At 41.7% G+C, this 13608-nt stretch overlaps 1 protein-coding gene across 1 annotated transcript in view; it reads right to left on the reverse strand.

The window, feature by feature from the left end:
- b3galnt2 (beta-1,3-N-acetylgalactosaminyltransferase 2) overlaps positions 1–12294 on the reverse strand; it is a 30211-nt gene extending 17917 nt beyond the window's left edge. The window contains exons 1-3 of the mRNA XM_079855673.1: positions 12070–12294; positions 10638–10764; positions 215–315 (exon numbers count right to left, since the gene is read on the reverse strand). Of these exons, the coding sequence (XP_079711799.1) occupies positions 215–315; positions 10638–10764; positions 12070–12175 (334 nt within the window). The 5' untranslated portion in view covers positions 12176–12294. The remainder of the gene's footprint in view (positions 1–214; positions 316–10637; positions 10765–12069) is intronic.
- Between the last annotated feature and the right edge of the window lie 1314 nt (positions 12295–13608).

Genomic DNA, 13608 nt, shown 5'->3' on the forward strand with positions numbered 1-13608 from the left:
AGGCGTGCAGATGTGTGTGTGTGTGTGTGTGTGTGTGTGTGTGTGAGAGAGAGAGAGAGCAGGGGGTCTATGAAATGAACAGTATCAAAGGGAGGAAACGAGGCAGAAAAGCAGAATGGTAAAGTACAAACTGGAGCACAGTGACATTATCGAAGCCTCACGAAACTTGGGATTGGGACTGAATACGAGTGTGTGGTTTATCAGATGAACTGACCGGTCTCCGTGAGGTTCAGAAGCGTGCAGGAATACGGGTCTTCACGATCCTCTGGAGCGACAGCACAGCCGTGTTCACCCACGATGAACTTCACCATCACCCTTTCAAATATAATAATAAACATCAATACATGATTCTACTGTAAAATCACTCATTTGTGACACCGACTAGCAAGTGCAACACTACTAAGGGTGTAACGTCAAGTGGAATTTAATAGCTTTGAATACTGAATTTCATTGAATACAGAATTAATCACAGTGTGTATGGGCTATTTTACAGAGGCTTTGATTGTGTCGCATCCACAGACTGTTAAAAGGTCGCATCCAATCAGAATTAAGAGTCTGAACGAGGTTTTATAATGTAAATCTGTTTTTACACTGACCGACCGTGGTGTAAAGTATTACTGTACTTGAGTATCTAATTTGTATTTTGACTGGTGTCAAATATATTAGCAACTTTTATTCTTGACTTGACCACATTTTTTGAGTAAGTATATGTGACTCTGGATCACGTCACCAGTCTCGAGTCGCACGGGTATATCTGTGGCAATAGCCAACAATACATTGTATGGGTCAAAATTATAGATTTTTCTTTTATGCCAAGTAAAGATCATGATCCATGAAGATATTTTGTAAATTTCCAACTGTAAATATATAAAACATTTATTTTTTTTGAGTGAATGCAGCACAATCGCCAACATAAATGAACAACTTTAAAGGAGATTTTCTCAATGTTTTGATCTTTTTTACACCCTCAGATTCCAGATTTTCTGAATAGTTGTATATCAGCCAAATATTGTCCTATCCTAACAAACCAAACACCAATGGAAAGCTTATTTATTCAATTTCTTATTTCATCTCAATTTCAAAAAAGTTACCCATGTGACTGGTTTTGTAGTCCAGGGTCACATTATGTACTCTTTATTCCAATACTTTTCTGATGAGTAATCACTCATTTCATTTTGCATGGCACCAGAGCCCTATTAAGTCCTATTGTACCGAATTGTGGTTGTAGTTCCACCAGACTTCCACTGGGGGCGATCGCCCATGAGTGCAGAATGAATGGGAGTCTATGGAGCTAGACGGCTAAATTTGTCTCTTTCACCCGATTGCCGTTGAGAAATCTCAGATTTGATTGTAGGTTTTGCAAGTTCAACATGGGTTATAGGTCGAAAGTTGAATGAACGAGTACTTATGTCCTTTCCATTTCTTACAGGTTGAGTTGTTGTTTAGCATTCTGCTAATGAACGCTGATTGGTCAGTGAAGGACTGATTACGACCAGAGATACCGCTTGATGGCATTGTGGCAGCCGAAGCGGGACCAGAAACAAACAAGACAGAAACTCTTCTAGCACGTGTCTTTACCTGTGTCAGCTGTGTTGTGTGTTTACCTGTGTCAGCTGTGTTGTGTTTACCTGTGTCAGCTGTGTTGTGTGTTTCCCTGTGTCAGCTGTGTTGTGTGTTTGCCTGTGTCAGCTGTGTTGTGTTTACCTGTGTCAGCTGTGTTGTGTGTTTGCCTGTGTCAGGTGTGTTGTGTGTTTGCCTGTGTCAGCTGTGTTGTGTGTTTGCCTGTGTCAGCTGTGTTGTGTGTTTGCCTGTGTCAGCTGTGTTGTGTTTTTCCCTGTGTCGGCTGTGTTGTGTGTTTGCCTGTGCCAGCTGTGTTGTGTTTACCTGTGTCGGCTGTGTTGTGTTTACCTGTGTCGGCTGTGTTGTGTGTTTGCCTGTGTCGGCTGTGTTGTGTGTTTGCCTGTGTCGGCTGTGTTGTGTGTTTGCCTGTGTCAGCTGTGTTGTGTGTTTGCCTGTGTCAGCTGTGTTGTGTGTTTGCCTGTGTCAGCTGTGTTGTGTGTTTGCCTGTGTCAGCTGTGTTGTGTTTTTCCCTGTGTCAGCTGTGTTGTGTTTTTCCCTGTGTCGGCTGTGTTGTGTTTACCTGTGTCGGCTGTGTTGTGTTTACCTGTGTCGGCTGTGTTGTGTTTGCCTGTGTCGGCTGTGTTGTGTTTGCCTGTGTCGGCTGTGTTGTGTGTTTGCCTGTGTCGGCTGTGTTGTGTGTTTGCCTGTGTCGGCTGTGTTGTGTGTTTGCCTGTGTCAGCTGTGTTGTGTGTTTGCCTGTGTCAGCTGTGTTGTGTGTTTGCCTGTGTCAGCTGTGTTGTGTGTTTGCCTGTGTCAGCTGTGTTGTGTGTTTGCCTGTGTCAGCTGTGTTGTGTGTTTGCCTGTGTCAGCTGTGTTGTGTGTTTGCCTGTGTCAGCTGTGTTGTGTGTTTGCCTGTGTCAGCTGTGTTGTGTGTTTGCCTGTGTCAGCTGTGTTGTGTGTTTGCCTGTGTCAGCTGTGTTGTGTGTTTGCCTGTGTCAGCTGTGTTGTGTGTTTGCCTGTGTCAGCTGTGTTGTGTGTTTGCCTGTGTCAGCTGTGTTGTGTGTTTGCCTGTGTCGGCTGTGTTGTGTGTTTGCCTGTGTCGGCTGTGTTGTGTGTTTGCCTGTGTCGGCTGTGTTGTGTGTTTGCCTGTGTCGGCTGTGTTGCGTTTCCCTGTGTCAGCTGTGTTGTGTGTTTGCCTGTGTCAGCTGTGTTGTGTGTTTGCCTGTGTCAGCTGTGTTGTGTTTGTCTGTGTCAGCTGTGTTGTGTGTTTACCTGTGTCAGCTGTGTTGTGTGTTTGCCTGTGTCAGGTGTGTTGTGTGTTTGCCTGTGTCAGCTGTGTTGTGTGTTTGCCTGTGTCAGCTGTGTTGTGTGTTTGCCTGTGTCAGCTGTGTTGTGTTTTTCCCTGTGTCGGCTGTGTTGTGTGTTTGCCTGTGTCAGCTGTGTTGTGTTTACCTGTGTCGGCTGTGTTGTGTTTACCTGTGTCGGCTGTGTTGTGTGTTTGCCTGTGTCAGCTGTGTTGTGTGTTTGCCTGTGTCAGCTGTGTTGTGTGTTTGCCTGTGTCAGCTGTGTTGTGTTTCCCTGTGTCAGCTGTGTTGTGTGTTTGCCTGTGTCAGCTGTGTTGTGTTTTTCCCTGTGTCAGCTGTGTTGTGTTTTTCCCTGTGTCAGCTGTGTTGTGTTTTTCCCTGTGTCAGCTGTGTTGTGTTTACCTGTGTCGGCTGTGTTGTGTTTACCTGTGTCGGCTGTGTTGTGTGTTTGCCTGTGTCGGCTGTGTTGTGTGTTTGCCTGTGTCGGCTGTGTTGTGTTTGCCTGTGTCGGCTGTGTTGTGTGTTTGCCTGTGTCAGCTGTGTTGTGTGTTTGCCTGTGTCAGCTGTGTTGTGTGTTTGCCTGTGTCAGCTGTGTTGTGTGTTTGCCTGTGTCAGCTGTGTTGTGTGTTTGCCTGTGTCAGCTGTGTTGTGTGTTTGCCTGTGTCAGCTGTGTTGTGTGTTTGCCTGTGTCAGCTGTGTTGTGTGTTTGCCTGTGTCAGCTGTGTTGTGTGTTTGCCTGTGTCAGCTGTGTTGTGTGTTTGCCTGTGTCGGCTGTGTTGTGTGTTTGCCTGTGTCAGCTGTGTTGCGTTTCCCTGTGTCAGCTGTGTTGTGTGTTTGCCTGTGTCAGCTGTGTTGTGTGTTTGCCTGTGTCAGCTGTGTTGTGTTTGTCTGTGTCAGCTGTGTTGTGTGTTTACCTGTGTCAGCTGTGTTGTGTGTTTGCCTGTGTCAGCTGTGTTGTGTTTGCCTGTGTCAGCTGTGTCGTGTGTTTACCTGTGTCAGCTGTGTTGTGTTTACCTGTGTCAGCTGTGTCGTGTGTTTGCCTGTGTCGGCTGTGTCGTGTGTTTACCTGTGTCGTGTGTTTCCCTGTGTCAGCTGTGTTGTGTGTTTACCTGTGTCAGCTGTGTTGTGTGTTTGCCTGTGTCAGCTGTGTTGTGTTTGCCTGTGTCAGCTGTGTTGTGTGTTTACCTGTGTCAGCTGTGTTGTGTGTTTGCCTGTGTCAGCTGTGTTGTGTTTGCCTGTGTCAGCTGTGTTGTGTGTTTACCTGTGTCAGCTGTGTTGTGTGTTTGCCTGTGTCAGCTGTGTTGTGTGTTTGCCTGTGTCAGCTGTGTTGTGTTTACCTGTGTCAGCTGTGTCGTGTGTTTGCCTGTGTCGGCTGTGTCGTGTGTTTACCTGTGTCGTGTGTTTCCCTGTGTCAGCTGTGTTGTGTGTTTACCTGTGTCAGCTGTGTTGTGTGTTTGCCTGTGTCAGCTGTGTTGTGTTTGCCTGTGTCAGCTGTGTTGTGTGTTTACCTGTGTCAGCTGTGTTGTGTGTTTGCCTGTGTCAGCTGTGTTGTGTTTGCCTGTGTCAGCTGTGTTGTGTGTTTACCTGTGTCAGCTGTGTTGTGTGTTTGCCTGTGTCAGCTGTGTTGTGTGTTTGCCTGTGTCAGCTGTGTTGTGTTTACCTGTGTCAGCTGTGTCGTGTGTTTGCCTGTGTCGGCTGTGTCGTGTGTTTACCTGTGTCGTGTGTTTCCCTGTGTCAGCTGTGTTGTGTGTTTACCTGTGTCAGCTGTGTTGTGTGTTTGCCTGTGTCAGCTGTGTTGTGTGTTTACCTGTGTCAGCTGTGTCGTGTGTTTGCCTGTGTCAGCTGTGTTGTGTGTTTCCCTGTGTCAGCTGTGTTGTGTGTTTACCTGTGTCAGCTGTGTCGTGTGTTTGCCTGTGTCAGCTGTGTTGTGTGTTTCCCTGTGTCAGCTGTGTCGTGTGTTTCCCTGTGTCAGCTGTGTTGTGTGTTTCCCTGTGTCAGCTGTGTTGTGTGTTTCCCTGTGTCAGCTGTGTTGTGTGTTTACCTGTGTCAGCTGTGTCGTGTGTTTGCCTGTGTCAGCTGTGTTGTGTGTTTCCCTGTGTCAGCTGTGTCGTGTGTTTCCCTGTGTCAGCTGTGTTGTGTGTTTGCCTGTGTCAGCTGTGTCGTGTGTTTACCTGTGTCAGCTGTGTCGTGTGTTTACCTGTGTCAGCTGTGTCGTGTGTTTGCCTGTGTCAGCTGTGTTGTGTGTTTCCCTGTGTCAGCTGTGTTGTGTGTTTCCCTGTGTCAGCTGTGTTGTGTTTGCCTGTGTCAGCTGTGTTGTGTGTTTGCCTGTGTCAGCTGTGTTGTGTGTTTCCCTGTGTCAGCTGTGTTGTGTTTGCCTGTGTCAGCTGTGTTGTGTGTTTGCCTGTGTCGGCTGTGTCGTGTGTTTCCCTGTGTCAGCTGTGTTGTGTGTTTCCCTGTGTCAGCTGTGTTGTGTTTGCCTGTGTCAGCTGTGTTGTGTCAGCTGTGTTGTGTGTTTCCCTGTGTCAGCTGTGTTGTGTTTGCCTGTGTCAGCTGTGTTGTGTGTTTACCTGTGTCAGCTGTGTTGTGTGTTTACCTGTGTCAGCTGTGTTGTGTGTTTGCCTGTGTCAGCTGTGTTGTGTGTTTCCCTGTGTCAGCTGTGTTGTGTGTTTCCCTGTGTCAGCTGTGTTGTGTTTGCCTGTGTCAGCTGTGTTGTGTGTTTGCCTGTGTCAGCTGTGTTGTGTGTTTCCCTGTGTCAGCTGTGTTGTGTTTGCCTGTGTCAGCTGTGTTGTGTGTTTGCCTGTGTCGGCTGTGTCGTGTGTTTCCCTGTGTCAGCTGTGTTGTGTGTTTCCCTGTGTCAGCTGTGTTGTGTTTGCCTGTGTCAGCTGTGTTGTGTCAGCTGTGTTGTGTGTTTCCCTGTGTCAGCTGTGTTGTGTTTGCCTGTGTCAGCTGTGTTGTGTGTTTACCTGTGTCAGCTGTGTTGTGTGTTTACCTGTGTCAGCTGTGTTGTGTGTTTGCCTGTGTCAGCTGTGTTGTGTTTGCCTGTGTCAGCTGTGTTGTGTTTGCCTGTGTCAGCTGTGTTGTGTGTTTGCCTGTGTCAGCTGTGTTGTGTGTTTACCTGTGTCAGCTGTGTTGTGTTTGCCTGTGTCAGCTGTGTTGTGTGTTTACCTGTGTCAGCTGTGTTGTGTGTTTACCTGTGTCAGCTGTGTTGTGTGTTTGCCTGTGTCAGCTGTGTTGTGTTTGCCTGTGTCAGCTGTGTTGTGTGTTTGCCTGTGTCGGCTGTGTCGTGTGTTTCCCTGTGTCAGCTGTGTTGTGTGTTTCCCTGTGTCAGCTGGGTTGTGTGTTTGCCTGTGTCGGCTGTGTTGTGTGTTTGCCTGTGTCGGCTGTGTTGTGTTTCCCTGTGTCGGCTGTGTTGTGTTTCCCTGTGTCGGCTGTGTTGTGTGTTTCTCTGTGTCGGCTGTGTTGTGTGTTTACCTGTGTCAGCTGTGTTGTGTGTTTACCTGTGTCAGCTGTGTTGTGTGTTTCCCTGTGTCAGCTGTGTTGTGTGTTTCCCTGTGTCAGCTGTGTTGTGTGTTGTTGTGTGTTTACCTGTGTCAGCTGTGTTGTGTGTTTCCCTGTGTCAGCTGTGTTGTGTGTTTCCCTGTGTCAGCTGTGTTGTGTGTTTCCCTGTGTCAGCTGTGTTGTGTGTTTACCTGTGTCAGCTGTGTTGTGTGTTTCCCTGTGTCAGCTGTGTTGTGTGTTTCCCTGTGTCAGCTGTGTTGTGTGTTTACCTGTGTCAGCTGTGTTGTGTGTTTCCCTGTGTCAGCTGTGTTGTGTGTTTACCTGTGTCAGCTGTGTTGTGTGTTTGCCTGTGTCAGCTGTGTTTGCCTGTGTCAGCTGTGTTGTGTGTTTCCCTGTGTCAGCTGTGTTGTGTGTTTCCCTGTGTCAGCTGTGTTGTGTGTTTCCCTGTGTCAGCTGTGTTGTGTGTTTACCTGTGTCAGCTGTGTTGTGTGTTTCCCTGTGTCAGCTGTGTTGTGTGTTTACCTGTGTCAGCTGTGTTGTGTGTTTGCCTGTGTCAGCTGTGTTTGCCTGTGTCAGCTGTGTTGTGTGTTTGCCTGTGTCAGCTGTGTTGTGTGTTTACCTGTGTCAGCTGTGTTGTGTGTTTACCTGTGTCAGCTGTGTTGTCGATGCCTCGAGAGAAAAGAAAGTGCAGAGCTGAGAGCACCAAAGTGACTGAAGGATTGCCGTAAAGCAGTATCTCTGGTCGTACGATGTGTATGACGTCATTGACATTTTAAAAGACTTTTTAAAGCAAATAAGTGACTCTAAAAAATCTAACACCCAGCAATGTGTAATTTCTTTGCATCTCCTTTCGAATACAACATTCTAGACAAAAAAGTATATCCTGAGAAAAGTGGATTTTGAGGGGTATAGCGCCATAGACCTCCATTCATTCTGCACTCGTCCTGTGAGCGCCCTCATGTGGAGCCAGAGTGGAACTGCAACCAGTTCAGAAGCCGGAGATTTACTGAGAGTGGAAGTTCTCCCCTTATTAGACATTAGCCGTTTCTCAATATGCGTTCTTGTCTGTACTTGTGTTCTTGTGGACTTGTGAAACGTCATCAGTCACTGCCCAAGTACTGTTCCAATTCAAAGTTCACATCTAGCCAAGTCCAGTTCAAATCCCCGGGTGTGTTCTTGATCCGCCCCTTTTACCGAGGATGCATCTAGAGGTGACTTGTGCGAACTTGAGACAGCCAGGTATCCCAGAATGCATCTCACACCAACCAGCAAACGTCAATAGCGGAGGAGAAACCCCGTATTTAAAAATACTGCTGTAATTGTGTCACGAAATGTAGTTTTAAGAGTATTTCAGGCGAGAATGTAGTTGTTTAAAGATCAAATCTTTGGTTTATTCATAAAGATTGCGCCTATTTGAAAATTTGATCTGACGTTTTCGGAGTTGTAAGAACCAGGCAATCGGACGCTCGGCGCTCGTACCCCGCCGAGAACAGCCTTTCCTCGGCTAGTGCTGCTGACTTGCCGCTGACTCGGATGTCTCTAGTCTAGTGGTTTAACATGAGATATAAATCGTCTTGTGCATTATCTAACGGGCGATTTATTTATTTTATTTGTCTCATTAATCTACAGTATAATTTGTTCCCTGGCAAAACGTTAAGCTGAGGGCAAAGTGAAGTTTCATAGCTTTATTTAGTCTATTTGTATTTAACTTTAACGTTGTAGCCTAGAGAGCTGACTTTTGTTTGACTGAATCGTTTGCTTTATTATTGTATAGCTTCTTATACCTTTTAGGCTACTTATACTTTTATAATGGCTATTATTGACATTTAACAAAAAAAGGTTATGTCATTTTATTTTAGATATTTAAAACATATAAAATATTTTATTATAGCCTACATGTTGCCTACATTCTCTTCACTGAATGTACATATATAATAAAATAAAATGACACAACCCTGTCTCTTTTTGCTAAATGTTAGTTTTAATGATCAATATTATAATGTTTTTTTATTCATCATTCATCAAGAGTCAGGGTTGTGCTTTATATTTCGTGTTGTTATAAATATGCAGTGAAGATAATCAATTGCGTTGCCTGAAACACATTTGTGTGGCCATTATGTTTAAGATTTTTTTAAATGAAAATGAAAAGTGGCAGAGTGGTGGTTTATAACATATTTTGTTTTATTTGTAGCCTAGATATACATAAAGAGATAACCGGAGTAGCCGGAGCGAGCTGAGTGACGCTATCAAGTACGCCGCTGTTCCATTTCAGAATTATCGGACTTGTGTCCTCCCGTCCTCGGGAGTTCGTTCTCCTGAGTCGAACTTGTCAAGTCCGAACTACCAAGGACTCAAGTCCGAACTTTGCATACTTGGTATTGAGAAACGGCTATTCTCTGATGGCACTTAACTTTTTCTGCATCAGTTTATTTTTGCTATAAACATGTGATATCGCCATCTACAGGGCATCTGTATATCACAGTCAACAAAGCCACAGAAGGTCGTTGCAGGTCGTTGTGAATCGCAGGTGTTTCATATATCCAGCACATCCAGTGCAATTAAGCTTTTATTATTTAATTAGACTTATTTATCCATTATATCCAAGAAAGATTTTGCTTTACTTGTGCTCTTTCTGATCGCTTGAGCTCAACTAAGTCTAAGAGGCTGTTGTGTCGACCTTGATTTATTGCAATATTGAGGTTTTATCTTGATTTTATTAAATAAATGTGTCATTGTATATATTTATATATAAAGTGCTGTGCAAAAGTCTAAGGCACGTTAGTATTTTCAATAGTTTCAATACTTTCTTTAGTTCAAATGATTTTAAGCCAGTTATTTGTATCTTTTGCTGCAGGAAATATCAGTTTACATTTCCAAACATTCATTTTTCCATTAATTGCAATAATCCAGTGAGATGTTTGTATGCACAAGGAGTCTGACAACAGCCGGTATGATCTGAACTCATCATCATCATCAAATCCGTCTGGGATTACATAAAGAAACAGAAAAAAACCTGAGACAGACTCAATCCAGAAGAACTGAGGCAACGCTTGCAGAAACCTAATGAGCTTTTGTTGGAATGATATTTAAATGTGGAATATTTCAAGGATTTTTATAAGGTTCGATAAAGTTGGAGGCCAATTAGTCCATTTTTCAGTCAATAACAAAGTCTGATCTTCTACGGTAAATCAATGTGTGAACAGAGTTGTAATGAGGAGTGTGTGTGTGTGTGTGTGTGTGTGTGTGTACTTGTACAACTATCTTTGTGAGGACCAGTTTGAGTTTTAGAGCATTGGAGTGAGGACACAGAGAGTAAAGTGAGGACATGTTGGCCGGTCCTCAGTCTCTGAGAGCCTTTAAAGGCTGTTTGAGGGTCAAGACTTTTTAGGGATAAGGTTATAATGAGGTCAAGGGTCGGTTTAGGGTCAGGGGTCGGGTTAGGCACTTAGTTGTGATGGGTAAGGTTAGGGTAAGCGGCTAGAGCTTGCATTGTGTCAATGAATGTTCTCATAAAGATAGATGTACAAGAATGTGTGTGTGTGTGTGTGTGTGTGTGTGTGTGTGTGTGTGTGTGTGTTAGGGTTGTGAAATGATTAATCGCATCCAAAATAAAAGTTAGTGTTTACATACTATATGTGTGTGTACTATGCATAATTATTTTGTATATATAAATAAATACACACACATGCATGTATATATTTAAGAAATATTTGCATGTATATACTGTGTATATATATTTATATTATATATAATTTATATTATATATAAATATTTTATATATAAATAACACATTTTCTTAAATATATATATGCATGTGTGTGTATTTTTATATAGAAAATAATTATACACTGTACACACACATGTATTATGTAAAAACAAACTTTTATTTTGGATGCGATTAATCGCGATTAATCGTTTGACAGCCCTAATATATATATATATATATATATATATATATATATATATATATATATATATATATATATATATATATATATATATATATAATTTGTATTATAAATAAATATAAATATTTTATATATAAATAATTTTTTCTTAAATATATACATGCATGCGTGTATTTATATATGCAAAATAATTATGCACAGTACACACACATATATTATGTAAACACTAACTTTTATTTTGGATGCGATTAATCATTTCACAGCCCTAGTGTGTGTGTGTGTGTGTGTGTGTGTGTGTGTGTGTGTGTGTGTGTGTGTGTATGTGTGTGTGTTTGTGTGTGTGTGTGTGTGTGTGTGTGGGACCGACCGTGTCCTGAACTGCGGGTGATGTTTGATGTATCCCAGCCATGTGTCTCTTATGGCCTGCCGGAGCTCATAATGATGCCGAGCCGACAAAACGCCCACCAACACCTCATGCACAGCCTTCTGGTTGTCTAAAAATACAATATTTAACAGAAACACAATAATCAGCTGATACTCTCCACCACTGCATATGTTTGAAACATGTAAAAAGCCTTTCTGGCAGGTTGAAACACAGAACAGATGAAAGTCTCTGGCAGCGGCGGCCCTTTGGATCCCCTAATGGTTTGTCACTTGTGTCCTGTTTCTCCGTGTGTGACAGACATCAGAGTGAGTGTGTAATGTGCATCTGAGCCTTTGTTGCCAGGTAAATCTCTCAGAGACTTCAGTGAGACACTTTCTACACACATTCTTCTATTTGTAAACGCCTTTCCAATCACTAACGCAGACCTGTCAGTGAGGATGTGCATTCACTTCACATCTCATAATCTCAACTGAACATTAGTGATATTATAAGTCAGTATAATGTGCAATGGTCAATGCATTGAGATTTAATGTTCTTATACACTGATTATTCATGTTTTAAATGCAGTCAACATTAACGTTATATATGCATTGGATGATCTATACATTATATTATGCATTAAGCAGTAATCGCTTCGTATGAATTGAGCATTAATGCTATATAAGCAAAAAAGTATTAATGTTTTTATGCATTGATCATTCATGTTCTACATGCATTTAGCATTAAGGTTACCTATGCATTAAATATAATATTTTTACATTATAGTAAATAGACAGATTTTAATATGTATAGACCATTAATGCTCAATGCATATGTATTAGTAAAAGTAGTAATTGCTCTAAATAAAATGTGCATTAGTTTTTATTTTTACTCATCATCTAATTGAGCACTAATGTCCTATAAGCAGAGTGTGAATTTTTTATGCACCGATCATTCATGTTCTAATCTACATTCACAGAACGTGCATTAAAGTTCCATGTGCATTGAACATTAATATTTCATACATCAGATAGATAGATAATTTAAACCATTAACGTTCAATGTATGGAACATCTGAGTTTATATGCATTATTTTTTCTAATAGAATTGAGAATATGCACTTTTTATTTTATCTTTACATGTTCAGTTAAGTGTTAGTTTTCTAAATAACCTGAGCACCAAGTTTCTATATGCATTAATATATCTATAAGCATCAGCTTCATAAGAACTGATTAATAAAGACTTGCATGCATGCATTAATTTTTCTATAAGCGTTTACATATTAATCCACCTTATGCGTCCAGGATGTGTCGAACGCAGAGGTCACACACACACACACACACACACTTACTCTTCAACACAAACTGCCATGCATAGAAATAACAGTGGGAACAGAACAAGAAAAGTCGAGAAGTTTCAGCCCAGCTGACGGTACCTGCAGAACTGAAGCCCAGCAGCAGCGCGGTTCTGTCGGTCCAGCCGAGCCAGTGGAGCAGAACCGCGAGGACACACGCAAACAGCGCCGCCGCGGAGCTTCTCATGGACGGACCGACGCGTCGCCGCTCAGACCCGTAACCGAACACACCGGCGGCTCGACCCGCATCGCGGACTTCTGAAGAGTCCCGGACGCGCCCGCGTCATGTCTAACTGCGCGCTGATGACGACATGGGTCGGACAACCAATAGGAGTGCAGCGGTTGACGCGCTGTGCCTTCTGGGAAAAGTAGTTTTATTAAAATAAACGCTGTTATTCATGTTTTTATTAAAAAAATGTTTTAAAAATCATTATTATTGTTAACTTTAATTTAATATTCAACAATATTATTGATCTGCCTGCACTGACACTGTGTAATAAGAACTGAACTGAGCTGGACGATGACATAACGGTTTTCTACATATATCTACGAACTAAATTAATAACTTTTTTATTTAAAAAAATGAACCATCACTGAACTTACTTAAGCCGGACTGTGACGCGATTTTCTTCTGGAAACAAACTTTGTTGCATTATTTTCTTGTTATCTCTGTAAAGCTGCTTTGAAACACTCTGTACTGTAATAAAGCTGACTTAACTTGATTTATTTTATTGCAAGAAAAGAAACACTGCATTGAAATACAATATCATAAAAGGAAAACCTCAGTAAGAAAGATATGATTATAATTCTTAAGAAATGTGTTATTCTTATTGTTATCAATTAGATTTTACAATAAGAGAAATCTCGGCAGGAAAGACATCAAATCTGGGCAAAATCTTGAGAAACTTGTTTTTGTGAATAAAAAAATGTACAATGATGAACGCTGTGATTCAAGTTTTCTGAACTTGCAATGACTATTACGTCAAGTTAGTGATTGCTTTTTTTTTGCTGTTGATTTGGTAAATAATAATTGTAAAATAATAATAATAATAACGATAAGATAAAAAGTCAAAATTATAACATACTAAGTCATAATTATAATATAAAAAGTCGAAATTATGTCAAAGCCATACTTATAATATTAAAAGTGGAAATTATGTCATTGCTGAGTTACAAGCCCATGGGCAGACATATGTAATATTATTAAAAATAACTAATGCTCTAGAAATATTCATGTTTTAGTCTCATTTCTGAACCACGAGCAGAATATTTTTTTTTTCGATTGTTAACAACTTTTACACAGTTACGCTTTTGTATTTATAATAATAAAAAGTCTGAAATATATAATGTAAAACCAAGATTCTCATGAATTTCTTTCCTATAATAATTTGTCCATATTGCACACATAAACAATGCAATGCTCTGTCACACCACTAGGCGTCTCCCTCGACCACTCTATCACAATATCAACTTAAAGGGACAGTTCACCCAAAAATGAAAGAATCAGTCATCATTTATTCACCCTCAAGTTGTCCAATCCTGTAGTTTCTTTCATCTGCTGAACACAAGATAAGATATTTTAAAAGAATATTGGTAACCAGACAGTGGCCAATGACTTCC

Source organism: Squalius cephalus (genome assembly GCF_949319135.1).
Source record: "Squalius cephalus genome assembly, chromosome: 21".
In the NCBI taxonomy this organism is placed as follows: domain Eukaryota; kingdom Metazoa; phylum Chordata; class Actinopteri; order Cypriniformes; family Leuciscidae; genus Squalius; species Squalius cephalus.